Source organism: Gambusia affinis, linkage group LG17, assembly GCF_019740435.1.
Source record: "Gambusia affinis linkage group LG17, SWU_Gaff_1.0, whole genome shotgun sequence".
In the NCBI taxonomy this organism is placed as follows: Eukaryota; Metazoa; Chordata; class Actinopteri; order Cyprinodontiformes; family Poeciliidae; genus Gambusia; species Gambusia affinis.
Window position 1 is genome coordinate 13,100,965 of NC_057884.1, and position 27,964 is coordinate 13,128,928.

The window sequence follows — 27,964 nt, forward strand, 5'->3', positions numbered from 1 at the left end:
CTGTGATTCTTCTTTGCACTCAATGTTTGTGTCAGAACGTGTACAGATAATGGCCAGAGATAATTACATTCATCTCTGCCACACGTTTGGAGCGAATTACTATCCATTTACTGTGGAGATGAGTAGGACCAGCACCATGTGAACAGCAGGCACATAACAGCTTTTGTTGCACCTTAGCAGCCTCTGTGGCAGTGTGAAAAATGTGTGTTTTAAATTTATCAGTGAATTAGTTAACAGAAATAGCTTCAAGTGTTAATACAGGGGAGGATTTGAATGTCACACAGTAATTTAAAAGAGAAAAGCACAGAAGACTTGTGGCGTCCATGCAGTTCAGAAGATAAAGCACACCTGAAGAAAACATTTAAAAAAATATTCATGCTATGACACACTAGCACATTGCATTTACTTAAAAATCGACAGGATTTTCAGCTTCCTGGCCTTGAATAAGAATACACAAATGCTCTGGTTACTTTTAGATTCTACCACAAATGATTGAATAAAAAAAAAAATAAATAAATAAAAAAAATATATATATATATATATATATATATATATATATATATATATATATATATATATATATATATATATACATTTTTATGGATGTGTAGACAGGTTTAACTCCTTCAGTGGTGCTGCAACTCAACAGTGAACGTCTTGGTTGTCAAGACAGCTGATAAATGTTAAAAAGTTTAATGTAAAACTGCTCTGTTCTACATTAAGAATGAATGAATTAATCTCTGCTCTACAACTTGAATACATTTTTCATCTGACTTTATGGTGCAGAGAGACAATGGAAGACAGTGTGGAATTTATAATAATAAATACCGTAATAGATAATGAGCCAAAGGACATAACAAAGGGTGTTTAAAATATCTTGTAATTGTCACACAGCTTAATTTTAGCTTGCTTTATCTGTAAATGAGGTTTGATGTGTTTGAACGCATCAAACACATCAAACAGTGTCCAAAGTTTTGATCCTCTTTACCTCAGTGGCTGAAACTTTCAATCTTAAATACACTTTACAAACTTTCAAGCATGAATGTGGCAGGATCATTTTTCTGCCAATGGAACTGATGCATTATTCAAAGCGATACAACCTCAAAATTTCCAAGTCCAACTTAGATCGACAACCTGATGTTGGAAATTGGATGTTCCAACAGAACATTGATCCAAAGACAAACATCAAACGTGGTTTTAGGATAGATAAATCAGGCTAACATTACGTTTTGAGTTTCTGGAATGACTCTAAATATTAGGCAAGTCACAAAATAGAAACAGCTTAAATTCGTAATTTAAAATCCAAAAACAACATGGCAGTCCATGCAAAAGTTTGACTTGGACTTCAGATTCTTTGTAATGAGATGATTTATGTCCCTGATTAGGCACCTCAAGTTATTCAGCAAGTGTAAATGAACATACAGTGTACTGTCTTCTGAAAATGAATCATTTCCCAAGATGGATTTTCCATTTAGTACAGACCCTGAAGGGATTCTGTAAAACAGCAGCATTAAAGGTATCTTGGCTAATGTGGCATTCCTCATTTACATTGTGAATTATAAACAGTAAGCTTTCCAGACAGATGTACAGCTGAAAATGATTTACTTTTCAAAATTCATTTCAAATGACCTGGGGTCAATGTGTAGGTTGAACTGATTTCTATTCAATATCTGTATATAAATATATGTATGTGTACATAAATGACTCTGCAGTCATTGGGGCCTGCCGTGCAAAGCAATGGCAGGAACCTATTACTCTACACCCAATAAGGTGTCTCTTTATTATTCTTTAGTTCTTTTTCCGTGAACGTGAATAGAGCTCAAAACGCTGGATTAAACCCTACAAAAGTGGTATCAAAACGTGCGGCTTGATCCTGGCATTGGAGCTGTTACTTCTGGTGGGATTCTGAATTAATATGGCAAAAAAAAAAAAAAGCAAAACAAGACCCCCATAAAACCAATTCCATTAGTGTGTATTGCCAATATGGCTCCTCTGAGCAGCAGCTCCTATAATGAGCTCAAGTTTCAGCAGCTGCTTGCTAATTGCTGCTGGCTAGTCTGGAGGAGCCGAGTGGGGGAGGAGCTGCGCCTCAAAGGTGGAGCTAAGTCCACCCAGGTGTTTTGCACAGTTGAATGGTTGCCATGGAGATTAAAGGCGACCCTCCAGGTTTGTTTCAATGAGGGAAAAACATTATAAGATGATGGAAAGATGAAAAAAAAAATTGATTTTACAGAATATTTGATCTGTAAGGCAGCAATCATACCAACCCTGTTTAGTTTGCTTTAATCCAACTCCAGTCTGTCTGTCTAGTCAAAGTTCAGTTTGTTTGCGGAGGTGTGAATACGTAAACAAGCCAACAAACTGAACTTTGGCCCTCTACAAACCTCAGCCTGGGTTTGGTTGAGGTGCAGTCTGGTACGTTTGAATGCGTATGTGAACGGACTGGAGACCGCTCCAAAACCAGGAAGTGGACAACAGAGCAGGGCATTCTGGGTAAGAACAACTAAAACAATGGCAGGAACCTATTGTTATGCAACCGTTACCGTTAATTAGGGTGACCAAACGTCCGTATTTCCCGGGACATGTCCGTATTTCACGTCCTGTCCCGGGCGTCCTGGGTTTTTTTATAAAGTGAGGAAATGTCCTGTTTTTTAAATAACCTTCATTGGACCATTAAATTTACAGGCACTAGGGCCCTGCGCACGGCGCTGCGTGTGACGTAAACCCTGAGCCGTGTCAGTGAGGGCAGCCCTGTTCTTAATCAGAAGATAGATAGCGTGGCTGTCAGTAACAACATGCCAAAGCGCAAATGTATGTTTACCAATAACAAATGATAATTTTGTTATTGTCAACAGCAATAACTGCACTCTCCAGTAGCCCCTCCAGGACTTAAAAAGGCTGGATAAACAGTCAGAACTCGACCCAAACCAGGCTGTCTTTGTTGCACCAGGACAAAGTCAGCCCTCTTTGGGCTGCACTTGGTCTGGTTCCTCACCTTGGACCCGTCTGCACTGGGGGGCCCAACCAGAGGCATGAAGCCCCCACAGCAAGACTCCTAGGATCACTGGGACACTCAAACCCCCCCACCACGATAAGGTGGCAGCCCGTGGGGGTGTGTGTGTGGGCGTGTGCGTGTGTGTGTTTGTGTGTAAATATGAAGTAACCTGTTAATTATGTAAGAAAGAGAGAAAATGAGAGAGAGAGGAAGAAAGTTGTTTTTTAAGATCAGGAAACAGATTCTGACCTTTGGTCCAGTTGAGGTGAAATGAATCTTTTTAGGTTTTAAAAAAGATTTTTAGGCTCTAATAAAGTTTTTTAGGCCGTTATTTAACAGGCTGAACAGGAAGTTGGGAGGAGAGAGAAGGAAACGACATGCAGCTGATTCCCCAGGACTGGGAATTGAACCCAGGTTGACAAACAAAACCTAGAAGTAACGTCCTAAATAAAACATCATTTACAGTTTTACCATAAATCTGGTTAAAAAAATAACTGAATTAGGCATTTCTTAGCCCCTTTTCCTTCTCTTTTATACAAGCAGGCAGTCCACAGTTGACTCAGTGGGTGCAAGATGTGCAGGTTCTGCAACTTAAAAACAAACCAGAATCATCAGCTTTCCGCCTCATGTTTGATAGATGACATGAGAAAAGGACATCCACTTGATGCTTTGCAGAAAAGTTCTATACATCAAACTCTGCTAGTTTCTTTTGATCAATGATAATGTTTTAAAAAAAATCAACGACAAAAAACCCCCCCATGCATACAGGAAGAAGTGATTCTTTTACACAAAGAAAGTCCTGTGTTTGAAACCCAGCACTCCGGGTACTCTGGCTTCCTCCCTCTAATTAATCAAACTTTACTGTTTTAATTAGTCTCTCTAAATTATCCTTAGCAGGATGGATGGGAGAATGAATTGAGAGAAAAGACTGGGATACTGATCAAACATGAGCTCTTACAGGTTGTCACGGTTGCATCCCCTTCTCTTCTCAATTTTCCTCACCACAGATTATCCCATCAATCCAAGTCTCATAATTAACAACTTTTTCAATTTGCACAGAAATGAAATGCTTAAAGACAAAAACTTTTAATAACCTGGCTCGGTACCGTTTCCAGTGATGACCGTCTGGTCCATGTTGCCTCTGGATTCAAAGATCTGAATTTCATGCTCGTTTGCACACTTTTCTTTGATCATATCCCGCCGATCTTCACCCAGTTTCACTGGCTCCCTGTTCATCAATGTATTCATTACAAGATTTTGCTTCTCTCTTTTTTTTTTTTTTTTTTTAACCTTCAAAGCCTTCTATAACTTCACTCCCCATCATACCTGCTGGGTCTTCACTGTCCAAACACTCCCTCCCTCTCTTTGCATTCATAGTCAGCCGCACCAAAGGAGTCCAAATTTCAAAACCTTTTCTTTTTACTTTTTAAGACAATCCTGGGGTGCTTCAAGAGGGATTCAATCAGCTAAAATTAGATTATCAAGCAGCCGAGATGTAAATAATTAGAAATTTTAAACAAGATGCACGAAATCAGTCTGTGTCTTAGTACAGAAACGTCTCGAAAACATTCATCATTCAAACTAGACATCCTTGAAGGCAGTTAGTGTTAAACAGTGATAAAGGTTAAACAATCATTTGGGACTTAAATCCAGAAGGACCACTTAGCTGAACAGACTAAGTAATGAGCTCACTTTAAACGGGTTACTGCAGGCTCATACTAATGCCCCCAAGTTAAAAGCAACTGAGTAGAAATTAAAGAGTCTTTTAGACGAGACATGCTGACACATTTCAATATGCATCAGGTGGAAAACAGATAAAGCGTCACAGCAGCTCTCTTCAACAGAAAAGTGGTTTCTGTATTCAGCATGTGGATAAGAAGTATTTGATGCCTTTGAAGACTGTAACTGTGTCCGGGACTTGTATAATACGACCGCTGAAGACATGGAAGGCTGGAGGCTCATTGATTTCAGCTCACAGGTGTTGGAGGGTCACATTTTGTGACGTTAATTTTAATAAACTCCATTCAGCTTGCAACCTTGGAAAGTGCCAATAAATGCTGTCAATCTTGTGTATTTATTCACCAGTAGTGATATATCAAACTTTCACTCTGCTGTCTCCTATTTACTCCAAGGTGACTTCCAGCTTATATTTTGCTGGAATGAAGGATTGCAGTTTTATGCGATATTTAGATACATTTAGTGATTCTCTTTACATTTTAGTCAAAATAAAATACACACCAGAAAAAGACAAATGCCCTCTGAAGAAAATCTTGGTATTACCTAATAAAAGTATTTCTTTATGCTGATGCTAAGTGTATGTGAGCTTCAGATCAGGACTGTGTGCTTCCATAGAAATAGTGCACAAGATGTGAACATTTTCAAGCTTTTACAGTCCAGATATGAACGGAAAAACTTTTAGAATGTGTCTCTCTGTGGGTGAAGCTTTCAATCTTAAAGCTTCACCGACTGGCGCTTTAAGATTCAGTGGGTTAATTTTAACATCTCAAAAATGGATATTAAAATTATTCCATTTTTGAGATTTAGAAGTGAGCAACAAATTACTCATGAGCAGAAACTCTCCACAAAGTTTCCAAAACATGAAAAACATTCCACCCAGCCACGAAAACCAGTCACAGGTTTGAATATTTTAAAACCAAGTGCTTATGTAGATTACTCTAAAAACACTGACCTTCTCTTTGTTGTTTTGTAAACTGGGAGGGGAAAAAAATTGGAAACACAAAATTGATTGAACAGTTTTATTTTTAAATGCTATGTTTAATGTGTCATGTTTTATGATATCATTTCAATAATATAGCTTCAATAAAGCAAATGCTGAGGTGCAGCAGCCTTTTTTCGCGATGCAGCAGAACTTAATGAATTTTAATTATATTTGCTGTTTTTTAAGTCATATTTTAATGTAATAAATTATTTGAAGAATTTATACAGTCAGTTGCTGGTAATGGATGACAATGTGGAGAAAAAGGTCAAATCTAGAATTAACGGAAGGCTTTGTTGAAGTAAATAGGCTTTTGAATTATGAAAACATCCATTAGTTTGAATTGTCATCTTTTAACAATATGTGACAGAGGCTGAAGATTTAAAAGATCAGATTTTTGCACCTCCCTGCTTCAAACATCTTTTCGTGTTACTTTCATGCTTTTGTATTGTGTACTCCACTCTTTGAAAGAAAAAAAAAATGCATCTTTCTTGTGAGGCTCTACAAAGCTGCTCTGGCCTCTTTCTTTCCTTCTCTCTCTCTTTCTTTCTTTCTTTCTTTCTTTCTTTCTTTCTTTCTTTCTTTCTTTCTTTCTTTCTTTCTTTCTTTCCTTCTTTCTTTCTTTCTTTCTTTCTTTCTTTCTTTCTTTCTTTCTTTCTTTCTTTCTTTCTTTCTTTCTTTCTTTCTTTCTTTCTTTCTTTCTTTCTTTCTTTCTTTCTTTCTTTCTTTCTTTCTTTAAAGATCCAATCCATTCAGAGACTTAATGGTGGTGTTTTCCATCTGGTGGAGCTTTTTGCTGAAGCGATATGGAAAGCAGGGGGAAGCAGAAATCACTTTAGTCTGTTTTAACACATCAGCGAGTCCTTCTCATGTGAAAATGGACTTTCATTAAGCCTGCTTTGATTTGGCTTCATAAAAAGATTTTAGGAAACATGCTGGACTCATTTCTTTTCTCTGATTGACAGATTAATAATAGATGTTCCTCTGATGGCTGAAATAGAGACTCGCAAAGCTGCTTTTTTTTTTTTAAAGGTTCTAATCTCTGTGATGACCTTTTATCACAAAGTTTAAATTTCTTATGAAAATCAGAGCTACTGACTGGATGACCACGCTATTAACTTTGCAAAAGTATGCATACCTGCAAGCTATGAATATTTTTTATTTTTATTATAACCAAAAGTAAAAGTTTTGGTTTTATTTTAACCAAAATCTTTTAACACAACCAAAACTTTTATGTGTTTTGTTGGTGCTATAGAGCAACAAATAGCACAAAAGTGTGAGATGGAAAGAGAATAATAGAGATTAAGTTGTCTTCGGTCTCTGACAAGGTTTTCTACTCTATGTGTTTTGGTTTTCTTTCTAGGTTTATTTTAGTTATAAAGGCAATCTTCAGTTCTTTATTGTTTGCATTTTACTTTATTCTTTTGTGTTATTTTCAGGCCTTTTCAAGTTCAGCTCCCTTAGTGTTTATTAGTCTCTCTCCCTCAGTCTTTATGCTTTTATTCTGGCACAGCTGTCCAACATCTCCTCTCATTAGCTCATCTGGTTCCCTTTTCATTTTCCACCCTTACCTCAGTGTTCAATCTATGGTTCTTTTGTTGTTCCTTGTCGGAGTCTACTTTTCCTGTCCTGCTGGTTTTGTGTTTTCTTCCATTCGTTCCAGTATTTAAGTCTTGATTTAGGTCTATATTAAAACTCTTCACTTCATCTTTCTGCACAGATTTCAGCCCAACGACGAACCAAACACGACTGCTGCTTTATCAGCAGCAAAAGCAAAGTCTCAGTTCAGGAGAGCTGATGCAGGGCACGCCACACTATTTACGTTTTAAAGACCATAAATCCTCTCACCCTTCAAAAATCATTTCAGTGCATCTCGATTACAAAACAAAATCTCTATAAAATACATTCAACATTGTGAAAGGGTGGAAAATGTCAAGGCATGTGGGTATTTTTGCAAGGCACTGAGCATTAATCAAAGTTTAAAGAAGCAGAAGTGCTCGAGGGACAGATTCAAGATGGCCGATTGAGGACCGTAAAGGACTTTCGAACACGAAAGTGCTTATGGGCCCACTGAGGCCAGGAAGAACCTCCAAATGCTCACAGATCAATTTCATGTAAGGATTTTCTTAAATCAATAGGAAAGAGAGCTGATAGAAAACAATAGCCTGGAAATGATGGACAGATTGACTCCTGAAGCAAAAGTGTAAGTAAACATTGTGTTTTTCCACATAATCAGGACAGCAAATAACTTCTTTTCCAGAATTTAAGATATATGGTCAAGTGAAAGGAACGGGCCGTCTCTGAGATTAGTTACCCTCCAGCCTCCAGAGTGAGTAAGAAAACAGAAAAAGCATCCTGGTTTGGGTCCCCCTTCTTTTTTAATTATTATTTTTTACTTAACTCAGAATAAATCATGCAGGTTCAGATTGAAGTGCATTTGTGGGCGGACAGTAATTGTCTGCCTCGTGCTGCTCTCTAAGCGGAGCGTATCTGTAACATGGAGTGTGTTCCTGTGCTGCATGCGGTGCCCCCCCCACCCCCCCCCCCCACCCCTCCATCACCCCCTCCTCAGCTCCTTCTCCTTGCAATGCCGCACATGGGTGACACAGGACTGAACCAGTGCAGGCTGCTCCGCGCTCCAGCTGCATCTGCTCCTGTGGCCACAGGGGAATGGTGCGTGTGCATGTGTGTGTGTGTGTGTGTTGTGTCATCATGCGTGCGCAACCCTACCCCTGCACCGGGAAATGTGGGGTAGAGGGGGTGGTTGGGAGGGATGGGGACTGCAGGGGTCTGCACCCACCTAACCCATTCACAGGCTCAGCATCACTCAGTTGATTCAGCACCTTGCTAATAGCGCACACATTAACTGCAGCACAGATCAGAGGAGGAGTGCAGTTATGAGAGTGGAAAGGAGAGGGAGAGAGGCAGAGTGAGAACGTCTATGTTGAGCAAATGTGTGCATGGTGCGTCTGTAGTGTGCGTGCGCGTGTGTGCGTGTGTTTGTGAGTGGAAGAAGAGCAAGAGTGTGAGCAAGAGGGAGAGAGCAGCGGTGGACGTGTGTTGGTGGGAGCTGAGAGGAAGGATGGCTGCTCATGTTTGAACTGCTTCAGAAGCTCTGAAAAAAAAGAGAAGGAAAACAAAATCAGCAGAGCCATAGGAACACACTGAGGGACGCATCTTGTTCATCATTCGTGGGGAGGCAGGAAAGACTTGGCAATGCCTGCTGAAGTGAAAGAGGTAAGTGTGTGCTGGAATGGCTCTATTTGCTCCGCATCCTCCCTGTTTTTTTTTTTTAACCCATCACTTTTCCTGCGGAGAACTGGCTCTCCACAGCTCCGCTTTCTGCCTCTGTCATGATGAATGGAGGAGGCTTCACTTGCTTCACTCCCTTACCTCTCTCGGTGCTGCTCGGTGTGGTCTGCTTGTGTTTCTGGTGACATGATGCAAAACATCTTTACCTCCTGCATCCATGTGTGTTGAAGTGGAAGAGGCAATGCATGAATGCAACCTCAGTAAAGGGTGTGTGTGTGTGTGTGTGTGTGGGGGGGAGGGGTGTGAAGGGAGGGTATAACTTTGATGGCATTATGACGGAGGGGGTTAATTCTGCACACTGGTGCTGAGCGCGTTGCCATGTTGAAGCGGGGAGACATTAAATTTGACCATGCAGCATTTAGCTAATTGGGGATCAGTGTGCGATCAGCGGTGGGGGGAAATGGAAACTTTCTCTTTTCATTTTTCTCTGAGAAGTCGTTTCTTGGCAGCCCGGTGAGGTTACGGTTAACCATGACGTTAATGGTGTTTCTGCAGAAAACAAGTCTTTCATCGCACCTACGACGGACCGTTTCAGCGCAGTACAGTACCTTTAGCAGAGTGTCCAGCATCTGAATCTCCCCTGAAGAAGTGAGGGCCACTGATTCAACAGATTGCACGGTTTTGCGGATGAGTTTTGTGACAAAGTTGTAGCTAATGTTTTCTGACATCATTAGACTGGTGTGTGGTTTTTTCCACTGTCCTGTCGAAGGATCTCTGTGTCAGTCCAGCATTTCTTTAAGACACGATAGACAGATGCAGTCCTGTTTAGCAGGGTCCCCCCGAAATCAGCTTGCTTGTGTCATAAGTGACTGTTACCAGTACATGTAAGCCTTTACCTTTAGCTAGCATTGATGCTGAGAGCTGATGGTAGTTAGATGCTAGTCTAACATCTTTTTCTGTTTCTATCACCTTCTTTTATTTTTTCCTTAAACTTAGATCTGTCAACTTGACCCATGTCTTCAGGACGTAATGGTGCAGTAAGTTGTTTAACTAAGCTTTGGCTCACCTTTGTCGGAACTCGAGTCAGGTGGAGACAGAAATACACAGGCCTGTGTGGCAGTATCATGCTGTGGGCATGCTCTGCAGAGTTAAAAGAAAATAGAAAAAGCTTCTATTGTTCTGGGACATGTCATATGAAGCTAATGGTCATCAGAGGTCAACCAACCATGCACACACACACACACATACACTAATACTGGAGGGGATTTCAGTGTATAACTAATTGACAGTGATGAACTGGAGTACCCAGAGAGAACCTGCCCATTCACAGGGAGAACATGCCAACTCCAAGCAGAAAGAACCCAGGACCTTCTCCTATTAGTTGCTCCACTTTGCCGCCTCGTTTGCAGATGAAGCTTTCCAGTAAATCACTGCTCATCTTTAAAGAGGATGTGACAAAGATGCACAATGAAGATGCTAATAGTTTCTGACATCACCTGGTGATTTGTTGCTTTATTGTGTCGTGATGGATCACAGGAACAGTTTTGCAGTTTTATAAAGATAAACTTTCCAGTTCAAGGCAAGCTGTACATTAGTTAACTTGGATCTGAGGCAACTGCAAGTTGTTACTTGTGCCAGACAACTGCACCCTGCCTTTAGCTGGCAATGATGCTGGGAATCTATGGGATGATGCAAATTGTCATTCTGCCTTATGGATCCAGCATCCATTTGCCATTTTTGATCTTTTTTGTTAAGTCCTGTCTGATTCAGAGCCATCAGCTTGACATATCTGGCTTCAACAGCACGTTAAGTGACGGTGGAATGAGTTATTATTCACAATCTGGATGAACGTCCTCAGGGTTTAAATCAAACAGACAGCATCACAGAGGCACTTGTGGTGGCAGCATCATGCTGTGGGAATGCCTTATTTTTGTAGCATTGAAAGGACAATGAGAACTTGCATCAGTTTCTTCTTTCTGGTGAGATATTGTGTTAAGTTACAGAACAGAACAACTGGAAATGCAAGAAAGTCCATAGAACTCTTAAATGCAACAGTGATTTAAAACTGCAGTAACTATTATATATATATAAATTTGTTATCTTATCCATAACAAGGGCAGTCATGTATAAGATTGAGCAAGCAATGGTGTTTCTGCAGGTGAAACATCTGTTACGCTACAGCTTCTATTTGCAGTAGGCATATTCTCCTACAAAAAAATATGACCGGCACTGATTCAACAGATTGCACGGCTTTGCAGATGGATTTTGTGACAAAGTTGTTAATGCTTTCCCGACATCGCTCGGCTGATGTCTCTCTTTTTTTATTGTCTTGTCAAGCCGTCGCTGTGTCAGCTCTGCAGTTTTATGAAAATGGTCTTTCTGTTCAAGCCAAGCTGCACTTCAGCTTGATCTAATGACACTGCAACCCAGTGCATCGGTTTCTCACATTAAATTAGTTTTCTAATAAGATATTTGGCTCATTGCTTGTGTGAAGAAGGGGTTGATGTCTGGCTTTGCAGCTCCTTAAATTTCACACTACCTTTAGTCGGTTGACGATAAGAGTTCACAGGAACTAGATGCCAGTTGTACTGCTCTAGTACAACTGAGAAAGTACAGTTGTACTAGAGAGTACCATATATCTACAGGGTTTTTTTTTGCCTATAAGCTAGCTCTAAATCAGTCGTTCCAACCTGACCTATTTGGCTTCAAGAGCACACTCAGTGATGGTGCAGTGAGTTATTTAAATAAGCTTTGACTCACACAGTGGCCCTGCCTTCCCTGGAGCTCGAATCAGACAGAGACGGCAGCACACAGGCTCGTGTCCAGCCTGTTATCATCCTCCAAATCCTTAATCAAGCTGTCTGTAGAGGACAGTGGCACCTCGCCTGTGTTCTGGCCAAGCATTTATTTAGTGCCGCCTAACAATATCCAATCAGCCTCCCCCAAAGGTGATCAAGCCAAGATGATCTCTCCCCACAGCCAGTTTTTCCTGGGCAGGCCTTTTATCTCCTCTTCCCTCCAACACGTTTTTGTTCAGGGATATGAGAGGGCCCTTGTGTTTGGTGTTTGAAAATCGAGCTCTTTTCCTCTCCACTTTCAACCGACAGTCGTCCTCTCCAGCCTGTTTTAATGCGGTAGAGTTCAGCTCATGTTTGATTGGACTTCGCAGCCTCGGAAAGACAATAATTTGTGGAGATTAATCAGTTTATCTGCTTCTAATCTCAGCAGATGCTTCAGCATATTGAATACGTTCATGTGACACATTTCTGATTGGATTACACACATTTTGAATGTGAAAACTGATTTATTTAATGCTGAAATCCTTCAAATAATAATAATAAAAAAAACTAATGAAGGATTCAGTGCAGTGCCTTTTGTGTTTAATATATTTTTTAATAGGTTGTTTGCATGGCTATTGGGGGAATTCAGCTGCATCAATGAATCAGTTTTTCATTCAGATTTATAGAGCAGCAAATCCAATTTTTGTTGACACACTCAAATGAATGCAAAGTTTGTAAAAGGAAAAAAAAAGCCCAACAACAATTACTCTCCACATCCAAATAAAATACATTATGTTGGAAGAGAGAGATTTAACTTTTGCATAAAATCAGCTAGAACTTATTAAAGAAACACAAACAGTGCCTTGCTGTAAGTATTCACTCCATATTGGAGCAGCAAATGTCAAAGTATTTTATTGGAATTTTATGTGACAAACCAAAACACAGTAATCTTGTTCTTCGTGATTCAGAGTACAGTTAGATCACGTCCCTAATTAGTAGACTTGTGTAGGTATCATAGTAAAGGGAATTAACTACATACTTTTCAGATTTTTATTTGAAAAAAAACAAACAAAAAAAACAAAACAAAATTATGTATCATTTTTGTTCCAGTTATGTAGATTTGTCAGAAAAAAAATGCAATAAAATACAATGAAATATGTGGTTTCAATGTTATTTCCAGCTGTGTGAATACTTTTGCAAAGCAAGGTGGAACAGCTGGAATGAATTATATGCAAAATTAGCACCATAGGCAAGACTCTCATTAAAGCAAAGGTCTCATAATCTGTTTAGAGTGATTTAGTGCAGGTTTGAGCTGTCTGAATATTGCCGTTTTCCCTCTTGTTTCATAGTGAGGTCGACCTACTGTCTAAACAAATAAACGAAAATCTGCTTTTTGTTAGTGTTTTAACAAGCACAAGAAATGTTTTGCATATGAAAAAATGTGTTTGAGCAACAACCTTTTCATTTAGGTCATAGTAAACCAACTTCAGTGCTGTTAAACAGCAACAGTGTCCAGCAAACCCTGCTTTTTTTTAATTTATTTTAACTTAGCTAACTAAAAGCAATTGAAAAGGCCCTTTCTCCTCTCTGACAGTTTGGCACATTGAGCAAAATCAAAGCCCACCGCTGATTAAATGTGAAGGCCAATAACTGCCTGATTCACTTCTAGTCCCATTACAACACTACTTTTGTCAAACATGCCATAAATACTTACATAACAAAGTGGGAATAGAATGGAAGACTCCTCTTGCAGACAGCCAGCCAAACAAATAGTACATGTGTTATATTTTCACCAGCGGAGCTGACCTACTAAACCGCATCAGAGCAGCATGCTACAAATAAATTCTGCTAAAATCCCCCCCAAAAATGAAAAACCCAGCATGAACGTCAACAAAATGTGTAGTTTTAGGTTTTCCCTCATGTTCAGTGCAATCTGAGTTGAGACACAGACAACAAATAACAAACAGCATTTCTTCTTTTTCTGTCTTTTAGCTTAACCTTTGCAGCTCTCTAAAAAGTTGCTGGTAAGCTTTTGGACAAATCACAGGAAAGCAGCTCACATTGGGTGCTAGCTATTTTTCATAAGGGCAAAGAAAGCTGGTCAATGTCTTAATCGATTTCATACTGGCAAGTAATTACTCAGTTTCAAGGCGATCAGGAATGGCGTGTGTGGGTGTGGGTAAAATAAATGAAATCACACTTGAGTGAGCAAGTAAATAAGAAGGCAATTGTGCAAATAGTGAATAATCTTCAGATATCAGGATGTATCTGCCAACACATACATCAATATTTCTAACACGTCAGTTTGATATCCTAAAGTTACTTACTGTGGCTTTTTTTTTCTTTTTTAAAGAACTAAGCAATTCATTGTGGTGGTCATATGTCACATGTTTTCTTTTGCCCTATTCAATTTGAGGGTCCCAGAAAAAATGTAAATATAATGTTTAGACAACGTGGTATTAGAAATACTGACTAATAACTGAGTGAATCAAGCAGCTCAAATAGTAAAGCAAAAATATATTAAATAAAAAAGAAATGCAACATAATTTAAAACAACATAAGGGGGAGAATAATGAACATCCTCACCAAAGAACATCCTCCTCCTATATAACTATACCACTTATTATCATCGTAGCTGCTCGCTCTGCTTGCATTGTTGTTAGGCATTAAATTTAGATGTAAATGTTTGGCAGCCATGACAGTAGGTAAGGCATTCGATTGATGAAGTCAGCATTTGCGAGATATTAACTTGTTTGGTAAAGTTTTATAATATTTTGCTGCTGCTGTGAGCTGCTCCTTCAGGTTGCTGAATGAATGTCTTTTAATTTGATTCAATTCAATTTGTTTGTTTAGCACCAAATCATAAAACACGTCAACTGGAGGCACTTGGCAAGAGAAACTGATCCACTTACAGAACTTATCGAGGTGTCAAACTTCAAATCCTCAAGGCCTGTTTTTTCTTTTCTTTTTTTAACATCTCAGCAATAAATTATTTTGTGTAGACTGCACTAGCAACACAGAACATTAATTAGATTTATTTACATATAGCCTCATGAGCAACATACTAACAAAGGAAAACTTGAATTATACTGATAGGTAACAGGTACTTACCCACAAGTGTGTGTGTTTTTTTTAGGAGCAGAGTTTGGAGGGTCCAACTCCCTTGTCTTTGCCTCAGGAGGCTAAAGAGGCAACCAATGAAAACCCGACAACCGCTGATGAACTGGACACGCCCACTTCCATCGCCTCGGTGATGACCTCAACCAATGAAAGCTCCACAGAAACTGACACCCCACAGCAGACTGACTCTGAGGTTTATATGACCACTCATTAAATAGCTGTATCCATGTAGCAAAAATGTCTTTGTTTTTGTCTGACAGCGTACAGAAAAACACATTTTTTTCTTGCGTTTTGGAACAAAAGAGTTAAAATCACAATCAATTTCACACACCAGAAAATTGAATTCCTCCAATTTATTCTCCTGCTAAACAGTGGCAAAACTAATTTCTAACTAAGGGGAATTTATTATTCTTTGGCAGGAAATCAGAATTCATCATTTATCAGAAAGCCAGGGTTGTGCTGAAGTGATGACGATTAATAGTTACTTTGAGAAAAGGGAAGTGTTTTGTGGTCAACAAACATGCCTCGTCTATTTGAAGTAAACTGAGATGCTTCTTGTTCTGAATGTAAGTAGCCACATCAGGTGGCATTTAAGACGAGACCAGAGCCCTGTGGACCACTTAGGCAAATTAGATTCTAAAGACTAGCAGTAGGGAGATTGTTGTGTATAATTACAGTGGTGAATCTATTCTTATAGGAGTCCAAAGCGGTGGAACAAGAGGGTGAAAAGCCTCAGAGTGAGACGCAAGAAGAGATTAAAGAGGAGAACGTCCTCCCATCAGATACTCCTGATGTCACGTTGGCTCAGGAGTTTAAAGACAACGTATGTGCTGAGAAAGCCTCTCCCGAAGTGAAAGTTGAGCCCTCTGAATCTGCTCCAAACACAACAACCAGCAGCACTACCATTGCAACAGCTCAACCCCAGCCGGTGCTGCAGCCTGGTGAGCCTCATCCTGTAAACCCAGACAGCCAGAACAGAGTCTACACCCTCCCTGATGCCTTCAGGGGCATGGGAGGCGACGCTTGCTCAGGATACGGAAGCCTCTCTCGTTTCAGCCTCCACGGCTACTTGCCCACCAAAAACTTCCAGCCCGGCACTCACTACACTTTACCGTTCCTGAGAGATAGCTACGCCTCCGCAGGACTCAGCAACCAGATGGAGGAGAACAGAGAAAATCCTCTGGATGTGAAGGCCGACCTCCCAGCTGCCGGTTACCACACACTGGGAATCCACCAGTTTAGGCCAATTACAACCATGGAGCTCCTCCGGGAGCCCTCCAGAACCAGGTGAGAGGATTTCGTATCATATAAAATGTTATGCATCTTCAAACTCTTGTTGATTATGTAGAACATGCAAAAGTACTTCTTCCTGAAAATCTTTTTCACATTTAAAAAAAAATATTTCAGTCTCCGACCTCAACAGCTAACACTGCATGTAACCTTGATGTACTAGGAAACATCATGGCAGCATCTTGGTGTTGGGATACTTTTCTTCAGCAGGGACAGGCAGGTTTATTAGAGATGATGGAGGATGGTTTAGTCAAAGCCTAGACCTGAATTCAACTGAAAACTGTGGCAAGATTTACACACCCTCCAGTCTGACTGAGCTTCAGTTAGTTGCAAAGTAAGAGCAAGATATACACTGTCATACTGACTTACTAGAAAAGATTGCCATTTCAGAAAATGGTGATTCGACAAAAAGAATTATTTTTTTTCCCACTTGACAATTATGGCTACTTTGTGTAGCTCTATCACATAAAATACCAATGAAACATGATGGAGTTTGTTATGTAACAAATAGGAAAAGAGCCAATTAGTTTTAATAGATTTGCAAGGCACTGTTTAATTTGTTTTCCAGTTGAATTAACATTATAAACGCCTTTCTAAAGAAGATTTAGCTATCTGTCCTCTGAGATATGAGAATGGGTTTCTATTAGTTACCAGCAAACAAAGAGCGGGTGCTTTGTAATTAGTCATTGCAGCATAAAAATATATTTTTTTACTCCCATTGCATCTAAACCAGCATTATAAACTGAGAAGATTCATATGTGGGGCTACCCATGGTTAAAGGAAAACAGTCAATTTTGCTTTTAAACTTGTAGGCTTTCTATGATAAAAACCTGTCAGGCTTGATCGCTGCACAGACGTCCAGAGGATGCAGCTCAGCTCCGATCCTTTGAGTCCGTGTGGATAATAACAAGACAGATGGACAGCAGTTAAGCTGCAGCTGGTATCAATCAGGCATGGCAGCCTGCTGCTGCAAAGTTGATAGATAAGGAGGTTTCAAGTGTTATTGCCTGCCAGAAGCTTTTCCTTGGCCCATACAAGAGTGATAGAACTGTTTACAAAAGAGAAACGAAACCTCAGTCTGTCGCACAAAGAAATTTGTCTGAACAAATTTTATTCAACATGTAAGCTGTTAGACCTTCACATTTGTAGCTGAGTTTATTGGCAATGTCTCATTTTTGTTTGTGTGTGTGTTTGTTGGCTAATGGAGAAGGAGAAATGCAGATTATCACAAAACTAAAATATTCTTCATTACACTTAAACTGATTTAGAAAAATGACAAAATTTAAAAATCTGAAACCATTAATCAAGCAGATGTACCAGCATGCCTTAGAAACTATTTTATAATCTTTGATTTCAATATTAGATTGTTTAACTATTCCTAAAATGAAAATGCAAAGCAGAAATAAAAGAATTAAAAGAATCAAAATTTGAGATTGTAGCTGGAAACATAATTTTTTACTGAAAAGTGGCCCTGACAACTAATTTCTCTCTGTAACTTGTCTGTATAATATTATCAGATAATATTTACTGATTCAATATTACAGAGGTGTAATTAAAAAGGTAATTGAATTTTGGAATGAGCTTGCTTATTCTCTAGTAAATAATATGTAAACATGCAAAAGCACCACTCTGCCTTTACTTTATTATATTTACTTTCTTATGTCATAAATGAACTTACTTCTTTATAATTCAGCTAATAAGACATTTAAGATATTTAAAACATTCCAAAGAAATAAACTGAACTTGAGCCATTTTGAGTAAGAGATGAACAAATCACAGTTTTCTGCCTGATTTTTGGAAAACCAACAATTTTTTAAGCAAATGTTATTTTTTCCCAATATCATTGAACAATAACAAAAACATTCAGTAAGTTTTACAGTTTAAATAAAACGTTCTACAACATTTCATTATAGCATCAGAGTGGATTAGATTGGGAAATGTTGTCAGAATGTATTGTAATCTTAAGTGTTTTGTTTTGGATCTATAGCCAGTGAAATAAAAGAATGAAAAATGCTAAAAATAAAAGATGAAATGAACCTTGAGAATTGTGAGCAACAAGTGTATAGGTCAGACTCTGTGTGAGTGTTGGATCCTGTATCAAATCCCTTGGCAAAATTATTTTGCACTTGACTACCGTACTCCATTTTCTATATTGTATTTTGTATTGGACACTTCTTCCTTTGCAGTTAGCTTTAGTTGGCATGGAGAGATATTTCATTACACTCATCTCCTCTCTTCTGTGCAGTATTTCTTTTGAGATGGTTGTATAACCACAAAATTCAGGGAATAACCTCTACAGAGAGCCTGCAGTACCCAATATGACAGTTACCTCACACTATTCCTCATAAAAAATTATTGAAGAAATACCTGACTGGCACTTTTATTCTCATATACTTACATTTCCCTTGTCTGCTTTTCAACAGTGAACATTTGGCTTCGGGCTGCAATCTCATTGTGAGGTATTGAACTAAACAAGGTTGTAAAAGCAGTTCCAGAAAATCTGAATTGCTCTGAAGCAAAGACAGAGGGCGAACTCAAGGTGTCAAACTGCAAAGTTAAATTTCTTTTCAGTTATAAATGAGATATACAACATTTTTGTAAAAACAGGAGGTAACATAGTTACTTGATTGTGCTTTACACTTCCCCTTTATCTACTCTACTTACTTTATGACTTTTCCTGTCATGTCAGCTAGAATTGGCAAAATGTATTTATTTGGTTGAAGCCAGAATAATTCACATACATCTGGTTTAACTAGAGGCATGTCTCTGTGTGACATATATGCCAGATAGTTGTGGACCAACACAAGTCTGATTCATCCTTGGGTAATAATTTCCAGACGCTTGAATGTTCCTTGTTCATCCGGTCGAAACAAGTGGGAACACTGTGGAAGTGTCCTGCAATTACACTGGTCAGAAAGTTGCATCTGCTGCAGCCAGACACCCTCTTTTATGAAAACACAAAATGTATATACATGTATTTGTTTTACCTTGACTGCAAATCCCAAACTATTCTCATCTCATTCAGAGCTTACCACCCAAATTAAAGAGAAATATTAGATGTTTTCAAAGGAGATAAAATCTTGAAACGTAGAGTTGAAAAACACATAGGATGCAAATTCTTGCTTTGAGTTGTTAGCACCTGATTTTGACAATTTTCTGCATTTTGTCTGTTTACTGGAAGTATCAGAAAGAGGGACTCAAACAGGTGGTTTTTGATGCAGAGGCTGCCTTATATTTTCACATGAGCACATTTCACCTAAATATTGTTCGGATTTAAACTACACAGTTACAAATCAAGTAAACACACCAAAAACTATTTTTCAATATGAAATGGCTGTGCGACAAATTGAGATGCAATCCTCTTCAGGAAAGTCTTGGGCATGGAATCTATTTATCAAATGCCATCCAAACTTTGTCTTTGCAGAAGTGGGTATGATGACGCATTTATGGCCCAGTTGGAGGGGAACCTGAATCCTTTCTTCCAGGCCATGTGCCGAGCGCAGACTCTGCAGCTACCCCACAAACGCAGCAGCATGGTCAGCCTGGACAGCATCCGAAGAGACCCACGTTGGAGAGACCCCAACTTGCATGAGGTGATCGCGATGCTCAGGCACCCAATGGACCCTGTCAAGTCCAACGCAGCTGCCTATTTGCAGCACCTCTGTTATGAAAACGACCTGATCAAACAGGAGGTTCGGCAGCTGAACGGGGTGCCGATCCTGGTGGAGCTGTTGGACCATCCCAAAGCTGAAGTCCATCGCAAGGCCTGCGGTGCTTTGCGTAACATATCCTATGGGAAAGACCACAACAACAAAATGGCCATCAAGAGCTGCGATGGCATTCAAGCTTTAGTTAGACTGCTGAGGAAGTCCAGCAGCATGGAAGTCAAAGAGTTAGCCACAGGTACAGATGGGATTTTTCAGCCACTGATTGAAGCTTCTCAGGTGTTTCCAATAACGCATTTCCCCCACAAAACCCACAGGAACTCTGTGGAACCTCTCATCACACGAACCACTCAAGATGACAATAATTAACCAGGGACTTCAAACCCTGACTGACGAAATCATCATCCCACACTCAGGCTGGAGGAGAAGAGACTCTGTGGATGCATCTAAACCGCTGAGCGCCGAGTGGACCACCGTCTTCAAGAACACCACCGGATGCCTGAGGTAAAGCGAGGCTGCTGTCATGGATTCAGCCAGCGTTTGGACAGACTCCTCTGACAGAGTTGTTTCTGCAGGAACGTCAGCTCTGATGGGGCCGAGGCTCGACAGAGGCTAAGGGAGTGTGAGGGGCTGGTGGCAGCTCTCCTTCATGCCCTGCAGTCAGCCGTCGTCAACAAGGATGCCGACAATAAGGTTGCTCAAGTAATCATTTTTAGTTTTAAAATTTGATAACTTGGAACAAGTTGCTTCCAAACAATAAAAGTCTGGTGCTGTTCTTTAAATATGCAACATTTCAGAAATTCAGTTTTGCTATGAAAAGTCAGTATCTGTTTTTCCGGTTTATTTTTTTTAATTTATTTTATTTTTGTATAGCAAAGTTGAATCTAGAGACTTGACCAGTGCTATATGTTTCACTTGTAATCTCTGATATAAATTGTCTGTCCCTTTCAATTAAGTCAGTGGAAAACTGCGTCTGCATCCTTCGAAACCTGTCCTATCACGTTCATAAAGAAATACCAGGAGCGGAACGATTTCAGGAGCCCCATGCTGGTCATCTGATGAGAACAGTGGGGCATCAGAAGAAGAAGAACGAGCCAGAATGCTGTTCAGGAAAAAGACCCAAAGGTTAGTAAAAGATGCATATATAGTTGAAGAATTTGATTATCTTTAATGTTATGTATTTCTTGGCATTCTAATTAAATTTAAGCTTTATTTCTTCCTCCCTCAAGCATCTTGAACTGCAGTGCACAAAGGTTTTTTTTTTCTTTTTTGAAATGTCATGAAATGTTCTGACCCAGCCATATTCCCTGAAGACTCTGTCTAGTTTCATACTGAGTAAAGTGGACTTTTCCTTCCTTTGTGATGCAACAAATGTGCAGCTGCAATGAACAAGGCATCTGCAGTAAGATCAGTGTCAGTGATGCATTCCTAAAAAGCTGATATTTTTCTCCCTAATTTTGTTTTAGTGTAAGTTATTCACAGCTAACTGCACCGGCAAGAATTTTTAAAAACTCACTAAGCTCTGCAGTTAATATGAAGATTTATCTTTATAGCTTGAAGAACTCAAAGTAAAATGTCAACACTGAAACTAAATGTACCTAATTGATAATTAATATTTGATGTACAGTAATAAATAGACTGGATTAGCTTGTCCTGAGGTCAAAGACATTACAGTAGGCATTGGAAAAAGATTAAAGCCATTGCAAATCACTAAATGGCCTGAACCTATATGGCACCTTTCCAGTCATTTTGACACCCACGGCTGTGGTATTATAGACCACTAATTTACGTATCAGTGTATAAATCGACATGTGGCAGGAGGAAGCTGGAATCAAACTTACAACCTTCGAACTGACATAGGATAACTCTATCCACTGATAGACATTGTAATCAATATGTAACTGCTCAGTATATCTGTTATATGTTGTTTGATGCACTCTTTCTATGCAGCATCTTGCTAAAGTATTCGCATCTCCTTAACTTTTTTATACTTCTATTACAAACATCAGTGCATTTTATTGGAACTGTACGTAACAATCCATAAAAAAGTTGTGTATTTTTAACATGGAAGGAAAAGGATTGTATTTGTGATTTATTTTTTTCTTCCTCGAGAGCTGGAGTACTGCCACTCTTTAGACATATCTGTGCTTAAAAAAAACGAGTTTAATAATTAGGTCTTTAATAGAACTCTGTAAAGCATGCCTGCATGAAGAGGAGGTAATTTATTCTCTGGATTCAGCAGGAATAAGTGCAAAAGTTGAAGGATGCCGCAACTCCAGGACAGGAATTCAAAGCTTGACTACAAGTGCACACTACAATTTTACGATATTTATAAAGAAAAAAAAACTTAACACATTGCAAGCCATGTATTATTTCACTTCCACTTCACAAATATTCAGTTTGTAATGGTTTGTCGAGTAAAAAACAATTATTGCCACTTGTAATATCTCAAAATGTTAAAAATTCAAGTGGTTTAAAAAAAATGTCAAAGACAACCTAACTATTTAGAAATTAATTTATTAATTACCTTTAGTCTGATCTAAGAGTTTTGTTTAATTAATATTTAGTGTACAGAATTAAAAAGAGGACTAGCCAGTTTGTCTTGAAGGTGAGGACATCATTGAAAAACATTAAAGTCATCGTCAATAATTGCTGTGTTGCTTTCAGGAAAGCTGCAGGTCCAACTGATCAGATCAGCAACTCAGTGTGTCGCCACATGGAGGAGCTCTGTCTGCTTTTCTGCCTCTGTCCTTTTGCACCACAATCTAATCTGTGACATTGTTCTTTTCTTCTTTTCCCTTCAAACTGGGCTCATCAGAAGAGTGGTTCAGTCAAGGTCAGTCTGCTCACAACGCCGGAATATCTCCAAAGCAGTGGAGACTGTGAATCAATGCTGCGGTGGATTTTTCTGCAATTGTCTACATCTGCTTGCTGATGTGATGAAAACTGGTGCTTGTGTTTGTGTGCATGTGTGTGTATGTTATCTGTGATGTACAGGTTGGAAAAATGGATTTATGGAGAGGAAATACAATACTTTGGACTTACCAAAATGTGCAGAACTGATTAAAGGTACATATTTATTTTTTTAAAAATAACCTCAGTTTAACTTGCAAATAAGCTACTTTTTTTAAATTAAGGTGGTAAGTAGTAGATAAAATATAAATAGTGTATTGTATAAAATGCCTTTATGTGGTTCAACATCCTCATCATGCAGAAGCAGTCTGAAGCATCCAGGCTGTAGCTGCTTTTTGGGTTCTGCTATCTGCTGTATAGGCATGACATTGACATGGCCTGGGAAGGAAATCATTTAAATGCATCCCCACACATCTCCACCTGCACCACTAAAGCAAAACGGCCCAACATCTGAGACACTGATGACATTTTTGTTTGCGGTACAGAGAATGACAGAAATGCCTGGCTGGCACTTGCTTCAAACAATGCATGTCCCATCTTTTCCATATGTCTTCAGTTGCTGCTCCACCGTCTCCACGTTGTGTTTCACTTTGTGTTTGCTTCTTGTTGCCATGAGTACAGTGTGGATAAAAAAAACTGAATTAAGTAAGAACCCATAGCGCTACAAGCCTGTGGCTCCGACTCCCATTAAAACGGAGACCAGAGCTTAGCTAATGCCTCCCACGCTGCAGTCAGTGAATGCAAATCAGCCTGACAATCATGATACAGTTCAGGGTCAGCCTTATACTGTTATACTTGTCAGCCATCCAGCAGCCTCCACTGGCTCAGTGCAAAATAATCAGTTCATGAGTCTGCTACAGTTGTATTTTCCATTCAGTACAGTCTCAGTTCAGTGCATGCAATGCACTGTGCGTATTTATCTACCAACCCACTAATCTACTAATTAGATTATATTCAAGTAGAAGAAATTCTGAAGTATGCATTTTGCCTTGCTGAAGTATTCACATCCATTGAACTTCAGTGTATTTTAGGAGCACAAAATGGTGAAATGGAAGGAAAAGGATCATTTTTAAACTTAAAAGAACTAACATTGATCAGAGAAGCAGTCCACAGCTCAGGTGGGAGAACCTGCTGTTAGGACAGCTAATAATAAATAGTTCATTCAAAAAATGACCTTTATGGAACAGCGGACAGAAGAAAACCATTGTTAAAAGAGAGCCATAAAAAGCCTCAGATAAAGTTAGCCTGTAGTCATGTTGGGGACACAGCAAACAGAGGTGCTCTAGTCAAAGGAGGGCAAAATTGAACTTTTGGGCAAATCCCAAGAAACACACTCTAGCAGAATTGAGTTGTGTCTTCAGCAGGAAGAGGAAGGCAGGTGAGAGTTGATGGGAGGATAGAAGGAGCTAAATACCGGGAGAAACTGTGTTAGCAGATGCAAAAGTCCTGAGAGTAAAGTAGTAAAGTTTTGACCATCCAGCAAGACAATAGCATTAAATATACAGCCAAAGCTATGATGAAATGATTTGGATCAAAGCATATTAAAATATAGAATGGCCTAATCAAAGTCCAGAAGTAAATTACTGGTAAATCTTAAAAATTCATGTCAACAGATAGAAAAAAAGAGACTGTGCAAGCATTTCACTTTTTAGACTTGTAACTGAAATATCACCAAAATGTGATTCTGCAAAAGTTTGATCCAGTATAGTTTGGTAGAAGACAAATGCACAAATTTTTATTTTCATTTGGGAAGAATGTCAAAAACCAGTTTCCTTCCACTTCCACTTCCACTTCCACTTCCGACGGTCTGCCTCATAAACAGTTTGTGCTTATAACAAAATGACGAAAGGTTTTAATAGTTGGCAAAGTATATTTCATCCAACAGGTTAAAACTGCTGACAGTGCGTCTTTATTTCTCTTGAAGGCCTAGATCTGCTGTACCAGCCGGAGGTGGTGAGGCTGTACCTCTCTCTTCTTACCTGCAGTCACAACCACAACACCCTGGAGGCAGCTGCAGGAGCTCTGCAGAACCTCGCTGCGGGACACTGGGCTGTAAGCAAACGAAAAAGTTCAAAGTTATTTTTCACGATCCCTAATTACGGGAGCCTTACTCGAAAAACATGAAGCATTATTCCCAGCACATTTGGCTGATTTTATTCCAATGCAAGGCTCACTGCTGAGAATCATCATTTATGTAGGTGAAGTCCCCGTGGTTGCTGTCATAGTTTGTAAACATCATCTTGTGTCTGAGGAGCAGATCTGGGATGCGCTTCTTGACAGCATTGTTGCTGTCTCTGCTGTTTAGCTTGAGGAGAGACTTAAAATAGAGCTGGCCCAGAATAAAGTGCTATGAGTAAAGCGTAAATGTGCCCGAACAGTGCAGGGTCAAAGAAGACAACTTCTAGAGGCCAGCACTCAGGGGGCCATGAGTACCTAAGGCTTCTCGTCTTTTCTCAGCTGGCTGGTTTTGTTTTTTCAGCGGGCATCATTAATCAACCTAATGTAAATGTGCGCTGACCTTGTCTCTACCCAAGATAATCAGAAAAGCTGCAACTGAATTTCCCCTTGAGTGGTTCCATATGTCTTAGAAATAACATCCAAAGTAAAATATAGGAATGTCCTCTCAGCGTAAAAGTGATTCAGGACAAAGGCTTGTTAAAAGATATTTGAGTTCTTAAAGGGCACGTAAAGGTGTTTACTAGTAAAGTGTAATTTAAGGAATCTTCTTTGAATGTTTTTACATTTTCCCAAGATAATCCGACTGAGCCAACGGACTCTTGTGTTTCTTCTTGCAGTGGTCGAGCTACATTCGAGCCACGGTGAGGAAAGAGAAAGGACTGCCAGTTTTAGTGGAGCTGCTGCGCTCAGACGTGGACAAAGTCGTGCGAGCCGTGGCCATTGCTCTTCGCAACCTCGCCATTGACAGAAGGAATAAGGACTTGATCGGTACAGAATGAAAGATCTCCGCTTCATTCAGAGGCGTCGACACCTGCAGACTCACAGTTTCTGCTCCTGTTTGTCTTTACAGGGAACTACGCTCTGAGGGACCTTGTTGCTAACTTGCCTTGTGGGCAGCAGCACCCCGTGAAAAATCTCGAGGGAGATACAGTGGTTTCCATTCTGAACACAATTTACGAGATCATCACAGATAACCCTGAGAATGCTCGAGTGCTCATACAGGGTCATGCTGTGCAGAAACTGGTGGCCATAAATAAGTCAAGGTATTCAAATGTATCAGAAAGGAATTTTATCTAAATGTTAATAAAAGCATTACTGCATTTAACGTTGAATAGCTGAAAAACTTCACATCTTTGTTTTGAATGAGTGTCTCATGTTAGTATGAGCACATTAAACAGTGATTATAGTCATTCAGATATTAATGTCTTGGTGCTGATTGTTGTCATTAACCATCGAAGTCATATATTGTCAGCCAATCAACACGAGAGACCAAAGCTGCTTCGCATGTACTTCAGACAATATGGGCCTACAAAGAGCTGAGACACACTCTGACCAAGGCTGGATGGAACAAGAGCAACTTTAAGGTATTTTTATTTATTTTATAGCAATTTAAAACATCAGAAGACAGCTTAGTTGAGGTTAGGATAGGTTGGATTGGCATAGGGTAGGTTTGTTTACTTCATTTGTCAAATTGTCCACAGTAAAAATATATTAAAATATATCACCGTGAGCAATAACATTGTAAAAAGTGTTTAAAAATTAGTAGCTGAAATGCATTTGTCTTTTGAAGCCGACAGGATCAGGTGTAACTAAAAAACCCAAGAATGGGAAACAAAACAGTGATGACATCACATTGCCTCTCATGGAGAAAAACCAAGGTTAGAATACGTCGCATAGTTTTATTTTACAATATAAGTGATTAAAAAAATACCCACTAGTTCCTGGAATAGAAAACGTTTCTTATACCGCTATTATCTTGTGCTCTGTCGCAGATGTGTATTCCACCTTGGAGTCAAATGACAGAGTTGGAGATGGAAAGGGACCTGTTGTAGAAAGAGATGCTCTACAGGTAGGTTATAAATGACCTTCGGTATAAATTACTGTCTTCCTTATGGTAAATGACCAAAACTCCAGCCTTGTTTTCTGACAGGCAATAAGTGAAAGAAAACACTTCATCAGAGCTGGCAGGCCTGCAGTAGGCCTCATGGATAACAAACCTCCACCGCTGGACTCCTGGGTGTGAACTTGACAAAAGATCCCGTCCAGCTAGTTAAATCCTGTAGGGACACTTTCTGTTGGTGAAATGCAAATCTGTGTCATTTGTTCATTCTTGTAAAAAAATAATAATAAAAAAAGCTTATTTTACAGAACTTAATGTGCCAAACACTTATATGTATTTAATCTGGAGATTAGTCGACAATAGACTTTATTGTTTTGATAATTAGGATGACTTCTGTAAGCCTGAAACATACAACTGATAACATGTGATGTATGACATAGCCCAAATATGCAAACTGTGGGGAATCATGATTCCAAAGATTATATAACATGTACAAAGTGAGTTTGACAGTTTATTAACAGTTTAAATTGTCTAAGTTGTGTCAAAAGACATATGTGGATCTTTTTTTATTGTCCACGTTTATAATTATGGACCATTTCCAATCTTAAAAAGTCTTAAAAAATTTTTTTTGCCTCTGATAAGTGTACAGGCTCTTATCAGCCTAATCACCCAAATCATTTGGAAATTAGTGTAATTTTGATAAATCAGGGTAGAAACAATAAAGGTTCATTGTATTTGTTTATAGGGAAAGGTAAACAAGGACTGTACATGTGTAACAAAGGACTGTTAATATTCAAAATAAAGGCATTTATATTGTAATGTTTATTGTAATACCCATGTTATTAATTAAGAGCTATTTATGTGTCTTAGCTAATGCCTATAAATGATGCAGCTCTGCTTTGCAGTGGTCCTTTTTGCATTGCAGTGTTAAATGAAACTGACAATAAATGCTGTGCATAGTTTCTCATTTATGTTTGTGTTACTTCTTAAACAGTTCAGGTCAGAAATTTCCATGTACTCAGAATGGATTTCAGTGCCAGTTTCATCTTAGGCTTTAATTATTTATTTTCCAGGCAGAAAAAGTCACCTGCAACTGCATTTGATTTTAACAATGAGAATTTAAGTCATAAATGTACATTTATTGTGGATGGAACCATCATGCAGATGTAAGACCACTTTGTGATTGTCTGGAAGACTACGATAAAAGCTCAAGCC

The 27,964-nt window shown here is 39.1% G+C and overlaps 1 protein-coding gene across 3 annotated transcripts; it reads left to right on the forward strand.

Annotated features, from left to right (window-relative positions):
* Positions 1-8,504: 8,504 nt before the first annotated feature.
* On the forward strand, positions 8,505-27,910 carry arvcfa (ARVCF delta catenin family member a). Of its 3 annotated transcripts, none has more exons than XM_044096268.1 (16): positions 8,505-8,948; positions 14,880-15,056; positions 15,561-16,150; positions 19,578-20,056; positions 20,136-20,322; positions 20,394-20,511; positions 20,775-20,943; positions 22,637-22,654; positions 22,816-22,887; positions 24,656-24,783; positions 25,527-25,677; positions 25,760-25,952; positions 26,162-26,273; positions 26,480-26,567; positions 26,682-26,758; positions 26,840-27,910. In XM_044096268.1, the coding sequence occupies exons 1-16, from the start codon at positions 8,928-8,930 to the stop codon at positions 26,930-26,932; spliced, it is 2,673 nt and encodes an 890-aa protein (XP_043952203.1). In that variant the 5' UTR covers positions 8,505-8,927; the 3' UTR covers positions 26,933-27,910. The 3 variants fall into 3 exon arrangements, with proteins under 3 accessions (XP_043952203.1, XP_043952204.1, XP_043952205.1); XM_044096270.1 differs by lacking the exon at positions 8,505-8,948 and adding an exon at positions 9,537-9,611; XM_044096269.1 differs by lacking the exon at positions 22,816-22,887 and having other exon boundaries at positions 26,840-27,909.
* Positions 27,911-27,964: the final 54 nt, after the last annotated feature.